Genomic DNA, 12,996 nt, shown 5'->3' with positions numbered 1-12,996 from the left:
GCATGAATAGATCCCGAAGCGCGCTCACAGAGGTAGTCACGCTTGCCAGGCTCTGCAACTGCTCAATGACATCTTTTTGCACCCGGGCCTGCGCGAGGGCAGCCTTGGCTGCTTTGAAGCGGGTGCGGGGTGAGCCGTGTCGCATGCCCAGTGACTTGTGCACACTGCGCATCATGCGTTGGGCCTGCACAGGTGACAAACCCTTGCGCCGCCCAAACTCGGCTAGAAGTGCGCCATGGCCCAAAAGCAGGCGCACCGGTAGGCGCCGAGGCATCTGGTCAAAAACTCGCGCACACACAACAGCTAGCTCCACTGCAAGCGCACGTTGCTGAGGGCCCACCAGGTCGATGCTGCACACACGCAGGCGCTCGGGATGATGCGTCGTCTCGTTGGTCGGCAGTCCGAGGTAATAGGTATCAAAGTCCATGCGTCGCACGTGCGTCATCTTGCTGCGAGCAACAAAGCGCGCCATACGCTCCCGATGCGATGTGGGCAGATAGACGACAGTGCCAGCGGCATCCAGCAGCAGATTGGCCGTTTCTGATGGTTTCACTAGGCTTGTCTTGGGGTTGAGCAGGGGAAGGGGAAAGGGCCGCAGCTGGTGCAGGCGTGCTGTGCTGAGCAAGTGGTGGCGGAGCCGAGCACGGGCCGCTTCCAACTGAGCAGTGGGGACGTCGTGTGTCAGATAGGTGAAATCCACATCCGGACCCTCCTGGGCATTGAAGAGCGTGCGAAGAATCTCCTTGTAGGCAGGCGAGCCCTTCATGGAGGCCGCATTACGCGCCTCACGAATAAATTCGTCCTCAGCCTTGGCGGGCAGATCTGATGACAAGAGGAGAGCCTGCGCCGTCGGTCGCTTGGCAGGGTCATGGGCCAGCAAGTCTTGTACAATCTTTTTGGGCCCTTTGTACGCCTCACTGTCAAAGTCTTGGGGAAAGGCGAGCGACTCTCGAAGTGCCGGAATGGCCACGTAGCGTTCATGCATACTGCCAAACGCATAGCACATTTCAAAAAGGGTGACGCCCAGGCTGTACATGTCCGCCTTGTCGTCATAGCGCGAGCCCGCATCCACCTCAGGAGCGACATAGAGGCTTGTGCCCACGGCAGAAGTCAGTTCAGGCTTATGACCATGCGCCGCTGCAGGGGGGAGGCTGCCCATCGAATTTGGCTTGCTAGAAAGCGACCCTTGTCCGTGAGGTGTCGAGGCCGAGCCAGCGGTAGATGCCACAGCCGCCCCGACAGCGGTGGAAAGACCAAAATCTGCCAGCTTGACCTGTAAGTCCTTGTCCAGGAGAATGTTTTCTGGCTTGAGATCGCGATGTATAATGCCGTTTTGATGAATATAGGCCAGGGCGTCCAGGATCTCACGCAGAATGCGCCATATCATTTGGATGCGAAGACTACCATCACGAATTAGGTGGCGCAGCGAGGCACGGGGGCAGTACTCCATCTGAATGTAGAGTACGTGATCGCCAGTCTGTTTGTCATCGTCATCGTCATCGTCATCGTCATCGACATCGTCATCGTCATCGTCATCTTCCACCTCGCCCTCAGACCCGTCGCCGGGTGTGTTCTGCTCGATACTTGTCTCGAGACTTTTGGAGCCACCGGCTCCACTGCTGGCAAACTCAATGGCGCTGCTGGAATCACCTGAGCTGCGACGGACTTCAGACCATTCGTCATCCTCGTCCGAGGATGTTTCGTCTGAAGAAGAGCTTTCGCCGCCCCGGAAAAAGAAGCGACCATGCGGCTGGCTACGCGAACGAGTCTTCTCGTCAGCAAATACCACCGAAGGTGATTTGATGTCCATGATCTGTTGACTCAAGACCTCGGTACTTGCATCTGTGGTGGACTGGTTGTTTTGGCTTTGTCGTGTTTTCTTCGTTTCGTGCTCTGTCCAGGCTTGATAGTATCGTACGATGTGCGGGTGGTTGAGACTGCCTAACAGGGTCACTTCACGCACCACCTTGGCACTGTAAGACGGGAACGAAACGTCAAAAGGAATGATCTTGATGGCATACGTTGATCCATCAAGGCGATTGCGCGCCTTGACGACCTACAAGGGCCAGCCAGACCACAAAAGAAAAAAAAAAAAAGTGAGAGTTAGAACTCGCAAATAAACGTATAGGCACAGGCACAGGCACGGGCACAGATAGGAAAGGGGGGGGGGGAGGCAATAGGCAGTGAGACAAACAAGTCAGTGGGCACGTACCGAACCAAATCCGCCCTCACCCAGCATCTCAATTTCCTCAAAATCAGAGCGATACCTGAGTCGACAGCATATCAAAAGTGAGGTGAGTTGCACAATGAAAGCAGTGCCTGAAACCACACTGGGAAAACAAAGAGGTGACACGGCACCGACCGTGAATTGGGATTGAAAGCTTTGCTTTGGGTTGCGGGTGCCTCCAGAGCAGCCAAGTGCCGAGAAAATTCAGCCTTATCGTCAATGAACTGCAGTGCCATCATCTCGTCCTCGGAACGAGCTGATAACACCCCGCAGCAAAAGGTGCCCAAACGCGAGTTGAGAACGTGCTGAGGTAAGATGGGGAGCTTCGTCTTGCTGTCCAGCTCGAGGCGGCAGACAGATGAGGTCCCCAAAAGACATTCAAGCAGGGTCATGGCAAACGTTTTCCAAGCATCTTTTGCGGTCCACTGGGAGGACTGCTGGGAACGACCTTGCATCATATCTCGAATGGTGTTGAGAGTGCCCGTGTGGGTCCAGAAGAAGGTGCCATTTTCTTGCATACCCACGCCGGATGCGGAGGTATCTGAGGGTAGAATGCCATGATCACGCATGTACTTGAGTGCTGCGCCCAAAGTCCGCGCCATGACTTCAACCTTGGCGACAGGCAGCGTCTTATGGGTTTCCAAGATGGCCGGGAGTGGCGTAGAAGGGGAGAAAGGGTAGACCATGCGAAAGCGAGCTTCTGATTCTGTTGATAGATCATACAATGACAAGGGCATGGTCAACGACAGCATCCTGATGATCCTCAACGCAGGTAGACGCGAATATGTAAACACACGCAAAGCGATGCAGGCAAAAAAGCCCTGAAAAATAACGGGAGTGTCTCTCTCAACCTCAAATAGAATAAAATTAACATTTCAAAAAAAAAAAAAATGGAGAAAGCACATGTCTGCCTTTGATCATGGAACAGCTCCCTCTCATCAGACCGCACCTTCAAAGGCAAACCCGCAACCCAGTAGTCGTCGAATATTGGGGTGGTGAAGAGTCATAATCGTCTCGCACACTTGCATAACCTTTTTGAGAGCCTCCTCTACCTTTGGGCTATGGACATGTGAAAGCAGACCAGAACCCATCCCGTGAGAGTTGAACTTACTTGTCAAGCATGGGTAGGTTGAACGACGCCACAACGAACGCACCGAGTCAAAGCCGGACTTGTTTTAATCGCAAAGACCTTGTAGTGCGGGAGGAATGTCAGGACACAGTGAGCTTGGCCGTGCCTCGTGTTCGTGCTCGACAGTGCAGTAAGAAACTACAAAGGAATCAGACCAAAGAAGGGGGTCTTGAAGGCTTGGCCGTACCTCGACCACAGAAACACTTTTGTTGTGCAGGGCCAAATGCACTGCTTGGCCGAAGTGGCCTTCCTCCACGAGTTGGGCCAGCGCGATCTTGTTGACATCGGCGGTTGACAGCGCTAAGCCATTCATGAAATAGAAGTTTGGAGAGTCGCAGTGAGACCAGAGCAACATGTTACGATTGGCGATTGCATATTCACGGCATACCTTGGGTGGTGCTTCGCTCTTTTGAGCCGCTGTTCATGCGTTTGCGAGCTTGCGCCAGGCGCTTGTTGCTGGCTTTCATCTAAGTGTACCGAGCCAAAGTTTGCGGGTCGGGTCTGAGCAACTTCGAGAGTATCATTGGGGACTTGGAAAAGGGCGCGTCAGGACAACGGGGTGGCGGTCAGTCATACCTTTTGTTGCATTTCCTCAGCCAACTTTTCGGCCTCGGCCTGCTCGGCCTGTTCCCGCTCACGCAGGCGTTCCTAAAGTAGACACGAGTTTGAAAGAGGTGATGAGGGTGAGTGAGATCAAGAGCTCTGGGAGGATTTGGTCTGGCGTGCAAGCACCAGTCCCTTGGCTGCCTCGGGGTCTCCCTTGGAGCCAGGCAAATTCACGCACCTGACGCTCTTGCGCTTCTTGAAGCTGACGCGCCACCATCTCTTCGTGAAAAGAGGGATCCGGAGCGACGTTGTACTCTGTCAAAGCTTGCTGGAGCTCGCTATACAAGGGATATATGGCTTCTTCGGCTTCAGCTGCCTGCTCGCGAGCCACTGTGCGGCCAAGATTCACCAGCTTCTTGACCGCATCAGCTGCAAGGCCCGTCTGGACGTGGGATACAGTGACCGTGAGATAAACGCAATGCACTTTCTTGCCCATCTGCTGGCACGGAACTGGGCCATCTCTCTGCACGGGCAGGCTTTGTGCAGCAAGTTGGTGCGACAGTTGTTGGCCGTACCGTCTTGAGGACTTTGAAGTTGAGTGCTATCTTGTGGGGGTAATCGGGGGGCAATTCGACCTGAAGCGTTAGACTCGCGTGGTGGGGCATCTCTGCCGGTACAACGTCCAGCTGCAAGGCCAACCAGTGTCAGCACGCGGAGCAGCAAATCATCGCGGACCAAGTAGAGGCGGCAAAGGGCGTGATGGTTGCGTGCTCACCTCGAGCAAGGTTGCGACACGATTCCAGACTGTGCGCGGGGTGGGCTGAACGCGGCAGCATTCTTCACCGACGATGGCCTTGAGGTTCTCAATCTCACGCTGTTTCCGGCGATCCGGATCATCGGAGCTGGTGGCTGCCATTCTCGACTGGTCACCCCCTCGACAGCGATGGAAGGCTATATCAGATTCTTTAGGATCAAGATGACCTGTAACTTGGAGCGTCACAGTCGGTGCTGAAGCAGCCGAGGCCTTGCCACACCGGGACAAAAAGTGAAATCTCCAACCCTATCCGCGATTCATATTTTTTTCCAGTGGCCGTATCGCCTGTTGGTTCTGGTCCCACTGCCACGGACGGACCGGACTGATGCTGATGCTGATGCTGCTGCTGCTGCTGCTGATGATGCTGACGATGATCCGGTGGAGGTGCAGAACGGGAAAATGGCAGCATCGATCCAAATGTCAGAACAAAAGCCACAGCGTACACACACCATTTCTTTTGTTTCTTCGCTTTGTAACGCTCTCTGACTTTGTCTTGGCTCTTCCAATGTCTCTCTGAAAGCATATCTTTTCTCTGTTGCCCACTGTCTTGTCGCTTATTCTCTCTGCTTCCACATCTTTCGACACCCAGTGTCTCTGACGAGATTCTCCATCTCTGCCTCTTGATGCGCTGACACTGTGTGCCTCTAACCGCTTCGTTGTGACCACGTTGAAGACTTTTCTGCTTCTGCTTCTGCTTCTGCTTTTTGTGCCTTTGGTGCTGTTTCTTCTTGTCGACTCAGGCGTCTTGGCTCTCGGTGTTGGTCCACAGCGCGACGCGACGACGGAGGATAACAGGACTGTGCGTACTCATTTGGGTTCCGTTGATCGACTGGGTGCAGTGCCAATGGTGTTGCTGTCTTGCCTGACCATGAAAGGAGTAGAGGCGGCTCCCCTCCTCCTCAGTCCAGCGTTGGGGGTCTCGTGTTTCTCAGCCGTGTGGTGCTCTGTCGGCAGTGTGCCAGGCGTGCGCCGCACACACCCGCGGTCTTATCTCACCGTCGTATACTACTTTCGCTCTATGATACCAGAAATCTTCCTATCACAAAGCTTCAGGCTTGCCTTCACGCTTCGTACAACACATCAGCCATGGCTCAGCCAGAGCGCGGGGTCTCGTTCTCGGAGTCGTCTCGTACGTTCGCCTCCCCTCTTTCTTCCGGCTGCGCACGTCTTTGGCAAGGCGAGAACTTGACTGGTGCTTGTGGTTCTCATTCTGAATGGTTTGACGCGAATCTACCGCCACATACACCAATTCACGCATCCTGGTGCAGACCCGGACCGTGACGCACGGGTCGAGAAGATGATCGCAACAGGCAAATATGATCGTAAAGCCATTCGTGCGCGCATCGAGCTCGAGAGTTGGATGGATGAGCAGCTGAGTGAACTTTTCGGTGACGATTATGACGTCGAAATTGACCTCGACGAGGTTTGGCCCGCCCCGTCCGCACATTTGTCCTTGAGTTTGCCTGACCATTGCCCAGCCCGCCTTTCGTCTTTGGGCGTGTCCCAGCAAGCAGCTGCCTCAACCTTGCTTGTGATTTCTCACCAAACATCTCTCGTCGTGGGCATTGTCATTCATTCAAGGTTATGGAGGAAGATGAGGATGCACGCGCTGTGCTAATTGAGAACATTCTCAGCGATGCTCCCAACCCTGACAAGGTGACGCTTGATAGCGAGCTCACAGAACTTCGACTTGCATTGTCCCGCTCGTCCCGTCTCATTTGTTGGTACATACAACGCTTGTGCAACCTACCCCTTCCATCGCGCAGGTTCCTGCTTTTGCTGGTGATCTCAAGTCACGCATCGAGGCATTTCTGACTGAATATCGTACGTCAAAGAGGACTTTGACCGACGTGCAAGGCGTCGAATTGGGCTTAGTCTAACGGGTCTGCCACTCTTTGTTTCATCTTTGCGCGCGGAGTAGCTTCCTTGCAAGGCAGCAAAAGCCGTGGCCAACTACCCTTTGCGTGAGCTGTTTCAATAATCAGCCCGCCCCCCCCCCCCCCTCCAATAAATCTCTGATCGCGTCTGTCACATAGTCTGCAACGGCATTTGTGCACGGCTTCTAGCATCCTGTGTCGTTTGGTGGCATCGCCCCATGCCGAGGCCCGTTCAAAATCTTGTTTACTCTTTCACTTTTCCATCGAGTTATCCTCGGCACCTGTCGAGGGTGAACGTTTTGCCTTGTGTTTTTCTTCACGTGCCCGGTCTTTTGCACATCTCTGGCAATACCGGCGGCCAAGCCTCCCACTCAGACCTGGAATGGCACATGTCAACACTGTCCAAATGGCTGCCTGAATGTCTTGTTTGTCTGTTTTCTTTCCCGGTCGAATTGGTTTCGCTTTTTCTTTTCTTTTCTTGTATTCATGCCCGAACCAAAAAGATCGGGTCTGTCATCTCCCAATGTCGAATCGTGTGGACAATGCTCTACAGGTCAGTCGTGCGCACTTTGGTGCTTGCTTTCAAGCCAGTGCGAAACCAGTACTCGAGTTGCTTGTACGCCTCGCTATCGGCGCGATGAACGTCACCCAGGCGGGCATAAATCTAAACGAAGAGGAAAATATCATGCCTGAGGACACTTTGTCTATGCAGGGCAAAACAGCTGGACCGTGGTGGAGATGCAGCTCATTGTAAGTCTACGCACCTTGAGCGAGCCATGATTATCTGAGCCGCCTGTCATGACCAGATGATGGCGCTTGGCCAGTTCAGCAATGAGCGCATGGTTGTCAGCGTCAATCTCAGAGCTAAAGGCTTCAATGCCCCACAAGCCAGCGGCGGCCAAATCTTCAACGCTATCAAAGACACGGGCACACGTCAGCAAATAGCATGGCAGCTCGAGTAAGAGACCCGAGACACAAGTTGGCGCCACGTACCGAGGCGCAAACTTATCGGGCCACGAACTGCCCAGCGTCGGGGGGTGAGCCAGGACGGAGCGGCCCCCAGCGCTGGAAATTGCTTGAATAGCACTGAAAATGTCCATGGGACGGAAGGCAATGTTGCGGCGAGCCAAGGTGGCTGAGTGCATGAGGGCCTCGAGGCGCTCTCCCGCCTTACCCACTGCTTCGTCGTCATAAAAAATGCTGTTTGTACTCGTCTCAAGCTGGTTCGAGAAAAAAAAAGCATAGACAGACACAGACAAGACACATGGCACAGAAACATGGCACAGACACGCGAAACCAGAAGCAATGAGGAAAGATGACTGTGTCATGGAAAGAGGGGTTGCTGCACACGCATCCATGTATGACCCTGGTTATGAGTGCTTACCACAGCAAACCCGTCGCCACTGCGCGGGCCAAAAATGAGATCGTCCCGGATGCCAACCACCTCAATGAGATAGGCCCTATGAATATTGGCGGCCAGCAGAAGCGGGTTACCCGAACGACGCAACAGTATCACAAGACGCACGATGAAAAAAAAAAAAAAAAAAAAAAAAAAAAAAAAAGAGATCGATAAAACGAGCTCCTGAGTTGGGTCCATTTCGTACAGACCGGAAGTGAGGCCGGCCCAGCGAGGTGGGTTCCATCAAATTGGCATGAGTCTTGGACCATTCGGCAACAACGTCCACCTTGATTGGCCTAAAGGCGGCCTGTCGCCCTGCATCTTGATAGTAAAATCTTCTCGAACGGAGGCATCGCAAAACAAAGCGAAACGAAGCCAATAAGAGAGGTGGGTAGACGAGAGGAGTCGAGCAAGCAGAAGAGAAATGGGCTGGCCCCCAATATCACGCCATTAAAGATCCAAGAGCAAAAGACGCTCAGCACTGGACCAGGGGCCTCAAGGCCAAGAAGGGGGTGGCAGCATTTCTTATACGCACCGGCCAATCTCCGAGACAAGCATTTCGTTGAGGAAACGCACCATCTCTTGGTTTCGATTTTCACGAGAATCCTTGACCTACAGGTGGAAGGAAACACAAGGGCCCAGCCGAAAAGCAATGTCAAAGGTCGCGCAAACAGCCATGGCGGCATGAGGCGTGACGCCATTCCTCGGGATGGACAAACCTTGGCCACCTCCTGCTGAAGCGAGGTCATTGCCGGACTCAGAGCAGGGCCATCCCAAGCCGAGTCTGGAAAGTAGCCCAAGAGATGATGCTCCTTCTTCATCCATTCAACGGTAATTTCAACTCCGAAGGACACAGCCACTCCTAGAGACTGGGCCTTGGCCTAACCTCCCTCAGCCAGAATTGCACGCACGCAACCAAGTCATGGTGCACAGTTGTGGAGGTGACGACAGCGATGCCGATATGAGCATTGGGCGTCAAGATAGCCAGGGTCAAGCAGTGCCTGGCAAATCTCTGTGGTGGGTCAGTAAGACGTCCGGCGCACCTGAATTTCACGAGTCCGGGGGATATCACGAATCATGTCGTGGTCTGTAATCCATAGGGCCTTGAGGCCTTCCCTCGCGGCAATGACAAGCTGCTCCTCGGCTGTGCGGTCGCCATCAGACTCTGTCGTATGACAATGCATATCAACCTGATACAAAAGGTCAACAGGTGAGGTCAAGATGATGAGGCGTGACCTGGCCTGGTGGCGAATACAAGTCCACAAAATGGCGTGTGGAGGCGTCGGCTTGCACGCAAGCTTCGTCCACAAAAGGAGAGACCGCACGAACTGACCTCAATCTCACGGAGATTCACGGGGCCGGGCGGGCTCCCTTGTGACGCAAAAAGCAACCTAATGACATCAACCACGGTGAGCACCTGAGACCCCCGGGGCCTTAATGCGAGCTTGCACACGTTGTCTATCCCGCTCACGAGCGCCCCACACGAACCAGAAGAGAAGTGGCACGGCCACCACAACCATGATCGTCGTGGTTTGGCGATTGCTCACGCCCTGACGTTGCGAGCGCATCTCTCGCATGTTAGCAGGTCTTGATCCGTCTCGCCCAACACCAAATCCCGAAACCCGCCTTGAAACCCGCCAACGATCTGGAAATGAGCTGTCTGAATGGAAAAGTGAACGTCGATAGTTGGAGTTGATGCCAGCCAACAACACCTTTTGCGTGTGTGTGTGTGTGTGTGTGTGTGTGTGTGTGTGTGTGTGTGTGTGTGTGTGTGTGTGTGTGTGTGTGTGTGTGTGTGTGTGTGTGTGTGTGTGTGTGATTATTTGTTCCCCACGTTTTTTTTTCATTTTTATTTCAGTTTGAGCTCGAGTTGATTGGGAGCGGCAACGCTGGGGGTAGATTGAAGCCTGGGTTGGCACGATTGAGACGCATCTGGTGGACCGCCTTGGGCATAGCTCTTGAACGTGCTGTGCAACAGTGCCATGGCCGATGAAGTTTTGGCCATTGATATTCAGTTCAGCAAGCTCGTCGGTTCGATCTTCGCTCGAGCTGTGCACCATCGATCTTGCAGTCGGCCGGCACTCTGGCCTCTTGGCAGCCCGGGGGGTTCACTACTTACTGAGCACTTCTTTACTGTTGTTAGATTGGCTCAAGAGCCGTCGCTGGATCGAGGCCGATTATCATGCCAAGTTGCGCGCTGTCCGCAAGCAGGTCCAAGCTCTTCGCCCCGACCTGCCCGCCGATCATGAAGAAGTACAGCGTATCTTGGCTCTGCCAATGCTCTCCTACTACCATCTCAAGCAACTGCTGGACATTGTATCGGTATGGACTTCATCCCATGGTTACCTGCGCACGTGCTTTCCTTCCAGGTTTGCGCTCTTGCTCATCCCAAACTTGCACCCCAACTCAGCAAGTAGATGCGGGCCAAACCAACGTCCTGGGCTTCTCGACTTCCCCCAGAGTCAAGGTGTGCTGCTCGGAGTAATGGGCCGTCTCTCCTTCGCATTAGACCTCGCTCACCTGGACATGTTGCCCTTGTTCTCCTAGGCTTTGACGGCCATCCTTTCTCAGCTTGATAAGCAAAGATTGCACCTGGCCGACTGCGCAACGGCGCTAGAGCATAAGTAGGCAACAAAGACGAACCCTGCGCCCCGCACATGCGATCGATTCTTGCTCACAGATAATGCACTGCCCTGCAGTGTGCAATACGAAGTCACAGCGTTGCAAAAAACCATGGACCGAGCGACCCATCGCATCTCGGTATGTGCTTGGCGATATCTTATGCCTGCTGCAACAGGCCGCGGTTGGGCCGTGCCTCAAAGACTGCGCATGCTGTCCTGGGGCATGCTTGTTTGCAGGATTGCGACCGTCGCTCGGGAGAACTGCAGTCGGCCAGCAAGGCCGCGCAACAAAAATACCGGGACCACTGTGCGCAGCTCGAAATTGAGGTCTGCCTATCGTCATTCATTCACCACCTCAAAGAAGTGCCTCACCCCGTCCCTCAATTCATGACCATGGCAATGGTGATTCTTTCGTTTTCCAGGGCCGCGATGTATCAGCTGAAATTGATGCACTGCGTCAGCATTTGCCTCAGCTGTGGACAGTAGGTGCCCATCATCTTCTCGTTGCCAGGTGATTGATGGCCGTGTTTCGCGCCCGCTTCATCGTTGCGATATGTTGCCCCCTTGCAGAGTGTAGTCACGCAGTTGCGAGAGAGCAAGGGCATTCAAGATGCCTTGAACTTCTACAAGGCATGGACCGGCTTTTTGCAACAGGAGTTTGGTAGTCAAAAGACACCAGAGGGTTCATGCATGCCCATCCTCGAGCATTTGCGAACGAAAGGCAATACCTCCGTTTACGAATACCAAACGGTTGGAAATCACCCTTCTCAACTGCATCGTGAATTTGATTGGCCGGCAGTGCGCTGCACATCACATTTGCTATTGCATGACTGCTATATGATAGGGTGAGGCGCCGCCACCAGAAGCAGGCACGAACAGTGCAACTGACAAGGGCCCCGCCATCGACTTTGGCGACGCGCCCACCATCGACTTTGGCGACGCTCCCACCATCGACTTTGGTGACGCTCCCACCATCGACTTTGGCGACGCGCCCACCATCGACTTTGGTGACGCTCCCACCATCGACTTTGGTGACGCTCCCACCATCGACTTTGTCGATGAAGCCCCTGCCACCGGCAATGACTTGGCAGCCCCAGGTGGGTTGCCCCCACCGCTTTGTCAGCCACGGTCTCCCCGCTCACATTCACTGGTCGTTGATCCCGCGTTGCCAGAAGTTATTCGTACTCCACTTCTAGATGATCCTGCGCATCGCGCCTCTTTCCTGGATGAGGTGGAAGAGGTATGACGACCATTCACTGGCATGGGGTTCCAATGTGGGGGGGGTGGGGACTCGGTCTCATAATCATGCTTACCGTTTAGCTGTCGACCTTTTTTCGCACCCGGCGCCACGAGAGTGAAAGTAAGTTGGACCGGGTACGTCTTTATGACAACCCATCATCGGTTGTGTTCATTGACATGTTGCTGCCATTTAGACCAGACCGTGTCTGCCTTCTTGGCTACGCTTGGCAACGCCCCCACCATCATCCGTGACCAGGTATGACGCCGTCAGCTCGAGTTGACGCCGTCAGCTCGAGTTTACGCTGTCAGCTCGAGTTTGCGACTCGCCCTGCCCGCTGGCCTGACGTGTCGCTCATTTTTTTTTATCCCTTGATGATTGTGCACAGGACGTGGCCCTGCTTGAGCGTTGCGAACATGCCCTCGGTGACATTATGGCGCTCATGCAGTCGGAGCGGAGCCAACGTCTGATCATGATTGCTTCATCACCGCGGTCAGTGCCACTGCTGGCGGTGTTGACTTTTTTTTGGGTTGGAAGCAACCATTGAGCTTGGCGTGTGAGGCGCTCACCATTTATTTCTGCTGTCAGTTATGCGGCACGTCTTGCAGAGAGTTTGCAGCAACGACTCGCCGTTGTGGCCAAGAACGATAACAAACTGCGAGAGCTGGAAACGCAGCGATTTGAGGCTGTGCGTAGTATTGAAGAAACACGCCCCAAGCTTCAGGCGTTGGCACGCGACGTCTTGTGGCTCAAGGCCAAGGTTTGTCAATTCAATTTGCTCATGAGCCCTCAGTGTGTTCTCTGCCCTGCCCTTGTCTCTGTCTCTGCCTCTGTTTCCCCTGCTCTCTCCTATCTCTGATACGAGAACCAGCTAGACACACGCGGTGAACTTGCCGCACATTGTCTTCAAATCGCATCTTCACTGTTTCATTCATCACTTCAAACTGTGCTTTTAGTTGGAGGAAGACATTGCGGCCTTGTACAAAGGACGCGAGGTCAACATTATTGGCGAAATCAATAAGCTGCGCAGCGTAGCTGCTGCTTCATCATGATTGCAAATGCTTGCCCACCGTCTGCCAGCACACGCGAGAGCTATAGTTAGAGTCCTGCGCCATGTCAGGTGCCCCCCCCCCCCCCCCCCCCGTC

General features: G+C 54.0%; 3 protein-coding genes across 3 annotated transcripts; 1 reads left to right on the top strand and 2 right to left on the bottom strand.

The window, feature by feature from the left end:
• Positions 1–781: 781 nt before the first annotated feature.
• On the bottom strand, positions 782–2,272 carry MONBRDRAFT_2100 (uncharacterized protein; the record flags this gene model as incomplete). Its single annotated transcript, XM_001743110.1, has 4 exons — positions 782–1,168; positions 1,229–1,477; positions 1,829–2,056; positions 2,213–2,272. Coding segments are annotated over 4 exons (924 nt in total), but the record flags the coding sequence as incomplete, so codon positions are not given.
• A 4,868-nt stretch (positions 2,273–7,140) lies between these two features.
• Positions 7,141–9,569, bottom strand: MONBRDRAFT_31318 (uncharacterized protein; the record flags this gene model as incomplete). Its single annotated transcript, XM_001743109.1, has 10 exons — positions 7,141–7,257; positions 7,358–7,505; positions 7,587–7,813; positions 7,978–8,053; positions 8,202–8,327; positions 8,528–8,604; positions 8,712–8,873; positions 9,036–9,182; positions 9,326–9,383; positions 9,481–9,569. The coding sequence occupies 10 exons, from the start codon at positions 9,567–9,569 to the stop codon at positions 7,141–7,143; spliced, it is 1,227 nt and encodes a 408-aa protein (XP_001743161.1).
• A 286-nt stretch (positions 9,570–9,855) lies between these two features.
• On the top strand, positions 9,856–12,709 carry MONBRDRAFT_31317 (uncharacterized protein; the record flags this gene model as incomplete). Its single annotated transcript, XM_001743430.1, has 14 exons — positions 9,856–10,023; positions 10,136–10,314; positions 10,403–10,459; positions 10,540–10,616; positions 10,692–10,752; positions 10,851–10,940; positions 11,036–11,095; positions 11,184–11,363; positions 11,458–11,710; positions 11,786–11,853; positions 11,934–11,973; positions 12,047–12,108; positions 12,239–12,342; positions 12,439–12,709. Exons 1-14 carry the CDS (start codon positions 9,975–9,977, stop codon positions 12,707–12,709), a joined length of 1,551 nt encoding a protein of 516 aa, XP_001743482.1. The 5' UTR covers positions 9,856–9,974.
• Positions 12,710–12,996: the final 287 nt, after the last annotated feature.

This window comes from Monosiga brevicollis, genomic scaffold, assembly GCF_000002865.3.
Source record: "Monosiga brevicollis MX1 MONBRscaffold_3 genomic scaffold, whole genome shotgun sequence".
Taxonomy (NCBI): Eukaryota; class Choanoflagellata; order Craspedida; family Salpingoecidae; genus Monosiga; species Monosiga brevicollis.
The sequence above is the reverse complement of the archived record's forward strand: the minus strand, read 5'-3'. Positions and strand labels throughout refer to the sequence as shown.